Raw genomic sequence first — 14,305 nt, 5'->3', positions numbered from 1 at the left:
ATGTTCGCCCACAACTTAACACACCCTCTTCACACTGTGGCAAACCAGATGCCTATGGGAAGCCTGCAAGTACTAGGCCCTGAGTGCAACAGCGCTCTACCCACTTGTCATTCCCAATGACTGGCATTCAGTGACTTTTGCTCCTCTAGCTAGTGGCTAGGCCAAAGTATCCTTCCTCTCACTTCTGCAGTCACAGGACAACTGACAGTTTAACTGCCATTCCAGCTTTGAGGGGAGAATTAAGATTTACTGCAGATGCTTGTTCTCTGGATGACGGCTGAGGCCGGTAACCAATAACCTCTGCTGGTAGGGGTGCGACCCGCCAGTGGCTCTGGGTCCTCTAGCCTGTGACTGAAGTGACCTCTCCCTTGATTCCTCAGACACGCAGCTATCCCTCTCCCTATTGCTTCTGCCCTAGTTACTTTTAATTGTGGTGCTTGTCACAAGAACATTGGAGGGAGCATGAGCCCTTGATTATGTCCAGATCGATATGCATGCAGCATATTAAAAAACAAAGGGGGATCAATATTCATTTCACTGGTTGCAAGGAATTAAGCCTGGTGGCTGTTTGACAGGAAGAAGTGGACCTTTAAATGAGGACGCCTGTGCCTGCCTGGGAAATGCATGTATGCTGCCTTGGGGGTCTCATGATGGAAGAAAAGTGGGATATAAATGTATGTACTGTACATAAATGGGAAAAATAGTTCCCAGAGGAGAAGTAATTTAAGTTGGTACTGTAGATACATCCTAGATAATCCCAAATCAGAGAAGGCCTGACCTGCATACAAAAGACATACTGGGCCGTATTCAATTAAGTTTTACTCAGTGTAGACCCACTGAAAGTAATGGAGGTCCATTACTTTCAGTGGGTCTACAATGAGTAAAACTTAGTCAAGTTCATTAATGTCCATGGGTTTACGCTGAGTAAAACCTAGCTGAATGGCACCCACTGTAATGTCATCACAGAGCAAGGCCTTTGAAACAGAACGGGAAAAGTGTGCACAAAGGGGTCTGGGAAGGGAGCAAGATAACAAGGGTGCTTGGGGGAAAATTCACAACGCTCTGAGCCCACCTCCAAACTTTAACTGGCAGACATACCAGCCAATCAAACACTGGCTGAAGCTTCCTGCTTGCCACCACCGCCGCCTCCACTTGCCCGTTCCTCTCCTCTTCTGCTCTACTTCTGGCTATGGGATGTGTCCTTGGCTTTCCCCAGGCTAAGTCAATGGAGGACAGGATTGCAGGGTTGGAGCAGGTTGCAGCAGGGAGAGAGCAATGGAGCTAGTAAAGAGTGGCAAGGCTGAAGGTCTTCAGCAAGCGTTTGATATGCTGGTATGTCTGACAGCTCATGTTTGAAGACAGGCTCCAAGCTGTCTTTACATCTCACATCTTTAGATATTTTAGCCCCAGTGATGCATGTCCAAGTAGCCTCAATCTGGTGTTTTGAGCTGCAACTGCCCTAGGCTCATGGCTTGAATTCTTTGTACGCCTTGCCTGCCGTCACTGGCCTTGCTTGGGTCATGCTATTTATTAGTGCTGAGTCAACGTAAAGAAGGTGGGCAATGGGGCAGGAATTTCCCCAAGTCTCTAACTGATTTGTCATTAGATATTTGCAGAAGGATAATCCAGGTCCCTTGATTCCCAGCCTGAGCATTTCTCCCCTCCTCAAGTTGTTCCCATTTGTTAACGTATTATAAACCAGAATACAAACAAATCAGGCAGCCAGATTTTCCCTTCCTTAATGCTGTGGGCTTCTCTGCCTGATTTCAGTGGGATTATTCCCAATGCTCCCCAGATGCAAACAAGAAGCAGATGCATATTTATTTCAAATAAAGAATAATAGGAAGAGAGCAGCAATTGGGGGCGGGGACAGGGGGAATAGCTGCCAGTAGAAGGGGTCGTGGATGATGGGTGAGTAAAAGAATGGGGTCTGGAAAGGCCACTTACTCTAGAACATCCCGGTTGAACTGTTTCTTGCTGTTCCCCAGGAACTCCCCGATCATCTGCCGGCTGAGCCCCTTGCGCTGCAACAGGAAATGCGCCACTCCAATCGGCGTGTCTGGTATGAAGCCCCGAGATATAAGGAACTGGATCCCCTTGTCTGGATTTCTGGGAAGTAGAGGGAGTCAAGAGTCAACTTGCTATTCCCTTCAGTACTTAAGAGCACAGCAATCTCAAGCACACTTCTTGTATCATATCAGAGCACAAGAAGAGCCCTGCTGGGTCAGACAAAAAGGCTCATCTAGTTCAGCATCCTCTTCTTGCAGAGACCAACCTGTAGGGAGCCAGCAAGTCGGAACTGAGTGCAACAGGAATCTACTACCCATTTGTGATTCCAAGCAACTGGTATTCAGTAGAGTTGCTGCATCGTACAATGGAGGTAGAACATAAGACATCATAGCTAGCAATTCTTATATAGGCTCCCCGTGTAATTCAGAATCCTGATCGCGCAAGTTTCTAAATGCATGCAGGGGGGAGGTGAGGATGGGTAACAGTGAAGGGACAAGAAGCAGAGGCAAAATTAGCGCATCCCCACTCTACCTTCACACAATTCAAATGGCATGAGGGCTTTAATTCCCGAATAGGGCTATTATGTAACTTAGATTGCAGGCTGTGTGTTGTTGTTTTTTAAAAAAACTGCAAATCACCTTAGATTCCTTAGCAGAAAGGTGGAATATATATGCAGTAAGACACACAAATGGCAGTTACATAAGTTCCTTTCTGTGGTGTCAACTTTTATTTTACTTTTTACTTTGCAGATCTAACAAAAGGGAATTTTAAAAAATACAAATATTGCCAGCTGACCCTAATAATATGATTATTCTATCAATCCTCATTTAAATGCACAGATTAAGATACATAGTCCATATGTCCAAATAAGTATCTAAACAAGATCAATGATTCCCACATAGAAAGGGCAGTGAAATCTTCAAGCCACTGAGTACTAGCTGGTGGGTGTTTGTCTTTCCACCCTTGCTCACAGATTCCACTTTTGTTGTCTGTTCTTCTGTTAGGCCACATTTGCACCATACATTTAAAGCCCTATTATACCATTTTAAATAGCCATGGCTTCCCCCAAAGAATTCTGGGAGCTGTAGTTTGTTAGGGGAGCAGAAAGTTACTAGGAGGTTCCCTATTCTAGTGTTTCCCAACCTTGGGCCTCCAGCTGTTTTTGAACTTCAATTCCCATCATCCCTGACCACTGGTCTTGCTAGCTAGGGATGATGGGAGTTGTAGTCCAAAAACATCTGGAGGCCCAAGGTTGGGAAACACAAGGCCCTGAGTGGTTTAACAATCGATCCCTCTTCAGGGGGCACTCTGGCAACAGTAGCTCTGGGAGGGAAACAGCACTCCTGGAATTATTTGGGAGAAGCCATGAATGTAGAAATTAGCATCATGGTGCTTTAAATGTATGGTGCAAATGTGGCCTTATTCGTGGGCCCACCCCAGATATATAAAGGTGTCAAACTGACAGCCATTTTTAGATAAATAGCAGCCATTTTGGGTGCCACAGTCTCTCTTGCTGCACTGTAGATCTGAAAAATCACTTTTGGAGGGGGCTGTGATCTCTCATGGCACCCAAAGTGGGCATTTTGGGATGCTGTGTTGTGCTCTCATCACAAAAAAACTCAGCCCTATATGTCAGTGTGAGAGTGAGGCGCAGGTCACGTACCTAGCTTGGAAACGTGTCCCAGAAGATGCACATCCTGAGTCTGAAAAAGTTGGACAGTATGTAAATTTAATCTGTCATCTGACTGATTCTGTTTGAAGTGTTGGGACTCTCTAAAAGGGATCAACTTTTTCAGTGAGACTCCAGCGCAGAGGCGCCACCTTTTCCAGAGGATTGAGGGGGCTGATGCGACGTTGCACAACATCCTGACATCACGCATGTGTGTTGTGTGTCAGGACATCGCACATGGGGGCCCTCTGAGCATTGAGTTCATCGTTATTTAAAGCTGAATTTGCTCCTTACGCCATTTACTTAGCATGCAGGTGTAAAATAGCCGTATGGAATAAGTGCTATGTAGGTTACGACACAGTAACATTGCCCTAAAACACTTTCAGTGCTCTACACAATGTGATTTACACCACAGCCTGTGTTGTTTATGGGTTGAGCTGGCAATATTTCCTCCTGTTTTCCTGAGGAGCTAAGCAAGTTTGGCTGGGTGCTGCGGGATTCCTACAGCTCTCCTGGCTTTCCCTTCCACCTACGGAAATGGCCGCCTACACAAACACCGCTATTATAGCAACACTGCATAATGAGGCTTTCTCCATTCCAGGAATTCCACCCACTCGCTCTGGAATGTGTTGCCGCTTGAAGTGCAGAGTCACAAATGCATTCAATCAATTTGCGGGAGGCTGTCACAATTCAGAATATTACTCAATAATTGCTCACGGGGGAGTTGCATGATTGAAGACATGGAGAACAAGGCCATGCAGAAGACCTCTTGGGCCACATAGACCCAATTTTGTATTGGGCAGCGGTTATATAACGCTGTAGGTAAGCCACTGGTGTTATTAAATCCTGTCAGGAAGGTTTATGTAACCAAGCATCCCGGCATTTATTAGTGGTAGCAATAACAGTTGTTGTTCTGCGGGGAGCATTTTCTGTAACTGAAGGCTCATATACAGAGCCAAATGGTGAAATGGAACAGCATCAAAGCCATTTGGCAACCAGAAATCATTACTTCTTTATCATCACTGAGGGTGTTGCACAAGAGGTAATTAATTCCATTGGGGGAAAGCAGGGCAAAAAGCAGATTGAGAATGTGGTCCAAAATGAGGTACGTGTGCATATGGAGAGGAGGTGTGGAATAGCACCAGCCCTCAGCACTTACCACAAACTGTTATTTGCTTGAGTGTAGGCCATTTGGATTTTAAAGAGGGCCAATTTTTTGTTTATGTTGTTCTTCAGTTTGAGGCGGAAGGGATGCAGTATTCTGGCTGGCTTCATTCTGGTAACATGGGTGCTAGGCAATGAGCAAATATAATAATCTTGCACCAAGCCCCCAATGGATCAGTGCATCTGGCTGCTAACCAGGCTAGTGGTTCGAGCCCAACCAGGAATGTCTGTGGGCAGGATTCCTGCACTGCAGGGGGTTGGACTAAATGACACTTGGGGTCCCTTCCTACTGTACACTTCTATGATTCTAAGTATGTCCATAGGTGCAGCAAGAATAAGGCTAGAACAGATTGCATATCCAGTAGGAACATAGCAAGTTGCTTTATATTGAGTCATGTAGTTCAGTATTATCTGCATGGACTGGCAACAGCTCTGCAGTGTTTCTTCTAGTCCTGCCTACAGATGCCAGCAATTAAGGCCTTCTGCACACATAGTAGACGGTATGCCACTGAGCTGAAACCACAGTACAGTGGTACCTCGGGTTACATATGCTTCAGGTTATAGACGCTTCAGGTTACAGACTCCGCTAACCCAGAAATAGTACCTCGGGTTAAGAACTTTGCTTCAGGATGAGAACAGAAATCATGCAGCAGCGCGGCAGCAGTGGGAGGCCCCATTGGCTAAAGTGGTGCTTCAGGTTAAGAACAGTTTCAGGTTAAGAACGGACCTCCAGAACGAATTAAGTACTTAACCCGAGGTACCACTGTATAGGAGATAGGTAGATAGTTGGGTAGGCTATATAGGTCAGCAACATCTCCACTCCTAGGGCATGTCTGTAGCCACACAGACTAGCTTTCTACCCAGGGCTAGCTGCTGCTCTGGTCTTTCTAACTTCTGTTCTTGGGAACCACTTAGGATTCTGCCACCTCCCTCCTTATTCATTCATGGGGAAGAATAACAGCACCTATCTGCTTGGCCCCAGACTGACCACAGGCTTGGGCTGGACATGGTAAGTCTACAGAAGTCAACTGTGCCCATGCTCACGCCTGTTCTTCTGCTCTCCTCCACCTCCCTTTCCCTGCCTTAACTCAGCCTCACTTGAAGGAAACAGGAAACAGCAGGGTCTGGTTGCAGGTTCCACTGCCCAGGGAGCTGGCATTCCAAGTGGACCAGATGTGGGTGTGTGGCCCAAAGCAGGCAGGGGTTGGGTTCCAGTGGCGGCAAAACCAGAGGCTGGTTAAAGGCAGGCAGAGGTCCAGATCAGGAAAAGAGACAGAACTAGGCAATCCTTATGCTAGAGAAGAGTAGACAGCTCTGAGGCCAGAACACTATAGTGCCTGGCCAGCTGACTGAATGCTAAAGCAAATTAGTAGCGCAGCTTAGGTGGCGCTCTTGACACCCACAGCTTGGGCCAGACAGATGTGCAGTATTGAGTTCTTAGAGCCAAGCTGTGATTTCTCAGAAAAGGTTTTTTTCTAATAAAATTTCTGAGTATGTGTTTTGGTTCCCCTCTGAAAAAAGAGAGGACCACATTGCAGAATAGTCTCCAAGTATTCTCCGCCTCCCTTGCCCCCACACAGTGCCCAGGATCAATGCAAAGTCTGGAGTATTGTGTGGGATGCAAAATGATGGTGAGGTTGCTGACATCATAGCCGCTAAGAAAGAAGCCATGCCACTGCCACTGCTGAGAGGTTGCTGTATCGGTTGGAGAAAGCCCCACCTTTGCTTTGAATTTTGCTTTCGGTGAAATGTTTGTGACATACCTAATGCAACTGTGTCCGTGCCAATTACCTTCCAGAAATGTCATCAACTCAAGTGGCAATACAGCCTTTCTTCTAACAGTCTTCACAGCAAGCCAAAACACAGAACAAATAAAGTAGTCGGAATGTCCCTTTTGATTGCAAAGGAAGGTGCCCTGCGGTCACCCAGGTAAACAGCAAATCCAAAAGCAACACATTTTCTTTCTGGTGTGCATCTCAGAGCTGCTCCCCATGTAATGATTTCAAGTCAAAGGAAATACTCCAGCAATTCTCTCCCATAAATTTAGAATTATGAGTGGAGGTTCAGAGAGCTGTTTTAGGTACACTAAAAGACTTGGGCAGAAAACCGACCTACATAGAGGATAGAAAAATCTGAAGGGCAAAACTAGCAAAATGTTTCTCTGAAACCTGCTGTCAGCATAATTCCAACTACGCGTGAGTCTAAAGGTGGGTGGTGTAACCTAAGATATGAAATTGGCCTTTTTGGACACAATCAAAGAAACCAAAGCAATTATAACAAACAACCCATTATTATCATGGTTAGTGTGTACAAATACTTATAATGGGCACAACCCAGCCAAAGATAAGCACTTTTTTCAGTCAAACTGCTAACCATGTGCTCCATTATCTTTTGTTCTTGAAAAAAGAAGCTTGGGAGCGTTAAACTTTGATTAGATTGCGTTCAGAGCTTTGCAAATTTTGGCTGACCTTGGCTGCCAGCCAATATATGACCCATTAACTGAAGCAACCATTGAGGTCCTCCTCCAGACATCCTGCCTTCAGGTGTCAAATGGGTAAATACCAGAGACAAAGCCTTGGGGGTGGCTCCCTGAATCTCCCCCTAAGAAATCCATTTGACACTTGCTTCTCAGTTCGTTTCAAGGCAAGTAAAAACTGTTTCACTCGAAAGAGCTATTCTTCACATAGCGAATGATTCTGAGAGTATGCTGACAACACTAAGGCAGCTCTCCTGCAATTTGATTTACGGCAGCCGCAGGGCAAAGGTTATTATTCATATGAAGCCGCCCGAAGTTTGGTAGAATGTGCTTAGTTTTTTTAAAAAAAATATGAGAGCCAATATGGGTGCAATTGATAGAACATCATTCCTCGATCCAATTCTTCACTCAGCCATGAAGCACATGGGTTAGCCCAGGGTGAGTCATGTTTTCTAACCCTAAGTGTTGTGAGGCTAAAATGGGATAAAACCCTGTATATGCTGCCTTGAGCTCCCTGGGAGAAGGGTGGGATAAAAATAAAAAAATGCATGTATTTCAAGTTCTACATTCATATTAATGTTTGAGTTAATAAAATGAGCAGTCCCGGAGATACGCCATCTGCTATTACCATCCAACAAATGGAATAATAACCAACTGTTAAAGTGCATGACGAAGCTATAGAAGGGCAAATTACAATATTCCCCCAAGGATTACTGAGGTTCAGAGAATCATGCTGAGAGCCAATAGAAGAGGCCCAAAGTGCCTCTTCAAAAACCGAGTCCAACATGTAATGTTTTTGACCTCCCCTGACTCCAGTTTCCCGGCTGCTGTGCCTGGTTCCCTCCCCCCACCCCCACCCCCAATACCTACAGCTATTTTTCACAGCACAGTTGCCTTAGCTGAGCGAAAGCAGGAGAGAGGGATAGGGGAGAGAAAGATATTAACTTGCTGCTGCCTGGTGTATAATTATACCAAGCCCGCCAAAAGAAAAATGGCAGCCAAAATGCTCACGTCAAAAGTGGCAAATCTCTGTGGAGAGGGCATGAAAACTGAGGTAATTTTCAAATTCTTTTTTAAAATCCACAGATGATAACTGGGATGTTTACGTCCCATTCTCACACAGTCCTATTTAGATAGCAGCCAGAGAACTCTCTCAAGTGCTGGGGACACTTGGGAGTCCTTTCTTTCCCCCTCTGCAACAGAGCTTCAGGGCAACTGCCTGACCCACAATAAAACAGGGTCTGCGTTTCTTAGGTGGCCGAACCCTTAAATATGAAAGCAATGTGACTTGAAGGAGACATTTTCCCCCAACAGCCTTTTGTTGTCACAAATTGAGGAAAGCCACGGGAGATTAAAAGATTTATTATTATTAGCCACTTACATGTTAAAGAGGTTTAGCCCAATGCGGTAGAGCCGTTTCCTCATGGTGTCCGTGGAAAGAGTAGGAGATTTGCAGCTGGCCGGGTTTTCACAGTGATACCGCGGGAGGCTCAAAATCATGGCCTGCAGGGCTTCCTTCGAAGACAACTCTGAGGCAGACTTGGCCGAGGTGGAGGTGCTGCTGCTGCTCAGCTGCTCTGAATTGTCCACATTTTCTGCCTCCGAGCCCTTGTTCTGCCCAGCTTCGTGGCTGGAGCCGAACTCCAGCTTCTGCACCATCATTTGTTCTTGGTCTGCTTCCCCTCCCGCCAAGCCGTTGGTGTTGATGTTCCCCTCAGTTGCCGTATGACTATTCTGAAGGATTCCGGAGTCAGGCTGCCCCTCGGAGACAGCTTGAGGCTCTTGGTTCTCTTTCCCAGCATCCTCTGGGATTTCTTCTATTTTGGCAGCTTGAGAAACCCCCGCCTGGGTGTTGTTGGCAAGGCAGTTTGCCATAGACACCGAGGTAGATGAGGAGACGGAGAAGTTCTTGTTGTCTATCTGGACGGTGACATCCCGAAAGGCCATCATGAGGGTGCTGCTGCTCTTTGGCAACGTATCTGGCAGCAGCCCTTCCTCCTTCTCTTGATCCTTCAGTTCGGCTTCCAAGTCTTGGTTTGGCTGCATCGCGCTGAATGTCTCCCTTATCTGGTAGGAGCTGCCATCTTGAAGGGAGCACATCGTCTTCAGGCTCCATGTGCTGAGGGCGTCATCTATAGACTTGGCCAAAGACTGGACTTGCTCGGTGAAAGAGTCCTCCAGCTCAGTCAGCGCCCCACTTATGGTAGCTGGCAAAGACGGAGACCTCACCAAAGGGATGCCAACAAAGTTATAGCCTTCCACGAGGGCCTTCTCAGCAGAAAAACTTTCAGAGTTCTGGACTCGGACTTTCCTCAGTGAAATCCGCCGGGGCATGCGACTCTCCAGGAGCGAGTTCCGTATCTTCTCAAAGTTTTTGCTGAGCTGGTACTGGCGGAAGGCAGTCTGGATGGTGCAGGCTGCCCTCCGAGAGACCAGGTGGCCTCCATATTTGTGCTCTAGCATTTCGATCTGAAACAGAAAAGCAGTATTTTTAAAAATTGATTTCTGAACCAGTTTCTGCGACTTCAATTTACAAATGGCTCTCTAAGTATGCTCTCGAAAATTCAATACTGCATTTGTGAGTCTCTTTTCCCTGCTGTGTGCACTGAGGGGCTCTGGAAACGATTTACTTGGCTCACAAAGGAATGGTTTCCTTTTCTTGCAGGGCCCATATCCAGTTCCACCTAGGAGGTGGATGAGAGGATGCATCTCCCCCAATTTGAGCCATTATGTCAAGGGGGGCCAGGGTCCGTAGCTCCTCCCACACACCTGGGACAGTGGCTTCACCTCTGCTGTCTCAGCATGGGCACGCAGGAGCAGAATGCCCAAATGTTGCTGCACATCAGCGATATTTGGATGTTCCATCCCCACCTGTACATATGGGGCCAGTAGAAATGGGACTGAAGTCCCTTGTGGGCAGGGGACACTCCCTCCCCCCCCCCATGTGCTAGGCAGAGTCAGGGGACGAGTATCATCCAATGTAGCCTTATGTATTTGCATACTCTGGGATTCCAGCTGTGCTGCTTAAAAATATTTATTATATGTACCCTATTTGTTAGAACAAACGATCCAAGCATATACACCAAGAGTTAGAAACTTCTGGTCCATAGAGCACTCTTGGCCCTTTTTAATTTTATATAGTTTAATTACCTTTTACATATTATCATTTCTATATTTTTAACTTTCTGTGTTTTATTTACATTTATTTTAATTTTTGTGAGCTGCCTTGAGTCCTGGTTCTGGGTGGAAGGTGGGACATCATCTTCATTAAAAATAACCAATATGTTCCTCAGCAAGATAGGGACATCTACGGACCAAAAACCTCCCTCCACTTCTAAATATTTTGCTCCTTTGCTTATAATAATCAGCAATGCAAGAACCATAAACAAGGGAGAAAAAGATAGTGGTGATGTGTGTCCTGCAATGGCACCCCAAAAAGAACTGAAGATCTGGTTTAAGAGGTTAGAAGTATCACCAGGGATAAATATCAAGAGGAGTGAGAAGATACAAACACCCTGGATGGGCTAGTTATTGATGAATGCCCAGAAAAAAACACACTGAATTAGTCAAGGAAACCATGGCCAAACTGGGCATTGTGCACAGAGCCTGAATGCTCTGCTCGGTTTGTCTGAAGACTTTTTGTACCAATAGTCTCCTTCTTGCTACCTCACTGATAAAAGCTTAACAAGAGGACCACTGGAGTGTGCTTTTGGTCCACACCATATACATCATCCCAGCTTTGGTCCCCATGAATGATCATTAGGTGACAATGGCAGCGGTGGTGCTAATGCAGGTGATGGATGGAATTGGTGAAGAAAGTCGAAAGGATGGACACTAATTATCCCCGTAGAGATTTACTGAGACCAGGGTTGGCTTCGTTCTTCTTTCGCCTGATAAATTACTTTGTTCTTCTTCAGAGTTCTGGAGGAAACGGGGGTTTGTAAGATTTCAATTAATAAAATGAATGAATTGGAGAGGGAGGGCCAAGTGATGGAAATCACCTTTGCATTGATAAGCAGACTACCATATGGGAACCCAACTGATCATGCTGCCACAGGAACACCAGCCGCTGTCTGCCCTTACTAATGATGCCATTACTTAGAATAATAAATAATAAATTTTATTTATACCCCGCCCTCCCCAGCCGAAGCTGGGCTCAGGGCGGCTAGCAACAATCAAAATAATCCAACATTCTAAGAACCTTTCATTATAAAAATTAATTAAAATCAAATTGATGGCAACCATTAAACAAAATTCTGTGCAAATTGCCAGTGGAGGGGGTCAGGCTGCGCCCTGACCAAAGGCCTGGTGGAACAGCTCTGTCTTACAGGCCCTGCAGAAAGATGTCAGGTCCCACAGGGCCCTAGTCTCTTGTGACAGAGCGTTCCACCAGATTGGAGCCGCGGCCGAGAAAGCCCTGGCTCTAGTTGAGGCCAGCCTAACCTCTCTGTGGCCTGGGATCTTCAGGATGTTTTTATTTGCAGACCGTAAGTTCTTCTGTGGGACATACCAGGAGAGGCGGTCCCGTAGGTACATCTGAATAAGGTTGAGCATCACACTGCATGATTCTCAAGAAACGTCCACCCCAGTTATTTCTCTCCTGCACAAGTATGTACACAATTCCCTCTATTTCCAATGCTCAGGTTATGAATGCTGTTGCATATGTAGCCAAAATGGCACTATCCTTGCAGGAGAGAGGTATCAACAGGCTTGGGGGAATCCTGAGGTTTTGCAGAAGTGCACATTTTCTTCCGTCTTCCCCTGCCTTGTCTATCAGCAGTTACTAGAAAGAGGGGCAGCAAAGGACGTGTATGTGAAAGCAAGCTTCCACAAGTGCAGCTGATACAAGTATATGTGCACACATTGATGTGCATGTCTGTACATCACAGTGCTTATCTAGGGCCCACTGAACTGGCTGGGTGCATCTGCTGATGCACATGGCCATATGGGGACACAGTTGAGCACAATTAGCTGCCTGTGAAGGCAGCCAGAATTAGGACCAGAATTCTGAGTGGCGTAGAGTTGTGCCACTTCCCCCGAATTATTTTTCGATGTCTTAAGGGACGGATTTTGTCAATAAGTCAGAATCAGTTTGGGCTGAGGGTCTTTCTCTGGATAATTAAAGCATCTCTTTTTCCATTTCCCAAGTTCTAAGAGTGATTAGGAGGACTAAACGCTTTCTGCCCACTGGGCTCTACTCTAATGAATAAAACATTATTGCAACCCCATTTTATCCAGTATATGAGATGGACAGCAGAAGCAAATGATTTAAGATGAATTCAGATGGCCTGGTCGACACGTTGCCATTTTTACAATGATGCTGGAATGCTGCACAGGTTATATGAACCCTTCAGCACATGTCTGGGTTGCAATCTCTCATGTCCTGATCAAAGTGCAACTTGCTGAGTCACGATGCGGCAACATGTGCTGGAGACTCCACATGGCAGATTCAGCATATGAATTGGGGGAAATGGTTAAGTGTACTAGCATTGAATTATTTACATTTAAGGCCAAAATCGTGACCAATCATTGTCCACTATAACAGACACATGGTATAAGCACAGCAGACAATATCCATAAATTAGATTGTATCTTAGGCTTGTTACGCAGAAACTGAGAGACTCGGAGATATCAAATATCTCCGGGTTGCCTGGAGAGCCATGTTTTAGACATTTAAAAAAGGGGGGAGGGATTGCCCAGGATATTAACTGATCTTATACCTTTTTGTATTTTTATTTTGTCTTTTTGTATTTTTATTTTGTATTTTTTGTATTTTTGTTTTATTTTAATTTTTTTTGTATGATAATTGCTGTTGTTTCTGATGTTTCTGATCTGTTTTACATTTGTTTTATGGTTCTCTTTTGTAGGCTGTCTTGAAAATCTAGATTATTTGAATAAAAAGAAGAAAACAGCACCCCATATTAAAGCCTTGGCTCATTAAAGCCCTGAGATTCCCATGAGGAAATAAGCACATTTAAATAAAGCATATACATTTAAAAAAGAAAGATATATAAAATAATACTTGTGCAGTGAAGTGTCTCTCCTGTGGTCCTATTTGCTGCAAATAGCACTGTTGGAGACAAACAGCAGCGCCAGGGTGCAATTTTGCTGAGTAAATAATATGGGACAAAGGGTTAGACTCTCACCACGTACTGCAGTGCTGATGTGGATCTGAACCCCAATAGCAGCTTTTGCTAAGGATGAAAGCCTACTTATAAGCACACTTTTAAGTAATGTGTAGCTTGGAACCCTGAATGTATGGCCTAGTTGTTACAAAGCTGATTAAAGTATGCCTTGCTATTAATAAAGCTGAAAATGTCATGGTGGCCACAATAGTAGGAACCATCAGCTATGTGGTTGACCACTTGAGGTTTCTGATGAATCAACAGCTTCTCTAGGAGTTTGTGTGTAGGAGTGAATAGATGGGAACCACTCAACCTCTCTCATTTGAAATTTTGAGATTTAATTGCTAGCCTGAAATAAAAGGACTACCCTGCAAAAATAGGCTGTCATAACATGGTACAGTGACTGTGTGACTAGATTAAATAGGGCAAGTGACCTGCTTGCATCGTATAGCTTTCCAACATCTTTCCCCAGCAGAACATACAGTATTTTGTGCAGAGTGCCATGTCTGCCATCTGGGGCAGGAAGGAACTCACTACATGATGGGCTCAAGAGATGAGAAGCTGGCATCATAGGGGTGACAATCCCCATGGTAGGTGTAACATGTAGACCAGCTGCCATCAGCCCCTTGAGAAGTACTTCTTGGGCATCACCTTGGACAAAGATGTGTCTGAATGCTCCCTTATGTACGAAAAGCTCTAATTGGCTAAAAACTAGCACACCATTGTTGCCATGTGGGTTTGCTTGGGCTAGGAAGAAGAGAGGTCCAGACTTCTATCATTCCCTTACTCGCCTTTCTTTCTGATGAAAAAAGACCCAAATGTTGTAACCTTTCCTCATAGGAGAGTGATGTGTGTGCTTTA

The 14,305-nt window shown here is 45.3% G+C and overlaps 1 protein-coding gene across 7 annotated transcripts in view; it reads right to left on the bottom strand.

Moving 5' to 3' along the window:
- IQSEC3 (IQ motif and Sec7 domain ArfGEF 3) overlaps positions 1 to 14,305 on the bottom strand; it is a 145,362-nt gene that overhangs the window by 35,934 nt on the left and 95,123 nt on the right. For all 7 annotated transcript variants that reach the window (XM_028746158.2, XM_028746164.2, XM_028746161.2 and 4 more), the window contains exons 4-5: positions 8,701 to 9,788; positions 1,948 to 2,109 (exon numbers count right to left, since the gene is read on the bottom strand). In XM_028746158.2, coding sequence (XP_028601991.2) covers positions 1,948 to 2,109; positions 8,701 to 9,788 — 1,250 coding nt within the window. The remainder of the gene's footprint in view (positions 1 to 1,947; positions 2,110 to 8,700; positions 9,789 to 14,305) is intronic.

This window comes from Podarcis muralis, chromosome 10, assembly GCF_964188315.1.
Source record: "Podarcis muralis chromosome 10, rPodMur119.hap1.1, whole genome shotgun sequence".
In the NCBI taxonomy this organism is placed as follows: Eukaryota; Metazoa; Chordata; class Lepidosauria; order Squamata; family Lacertidae; genus Podarcis; species Podarcis muralis.
Note: the sequence above shows the minus strand (reverse complement) of the source record. Positions and strands in the feature narration are given on the sequence as shown.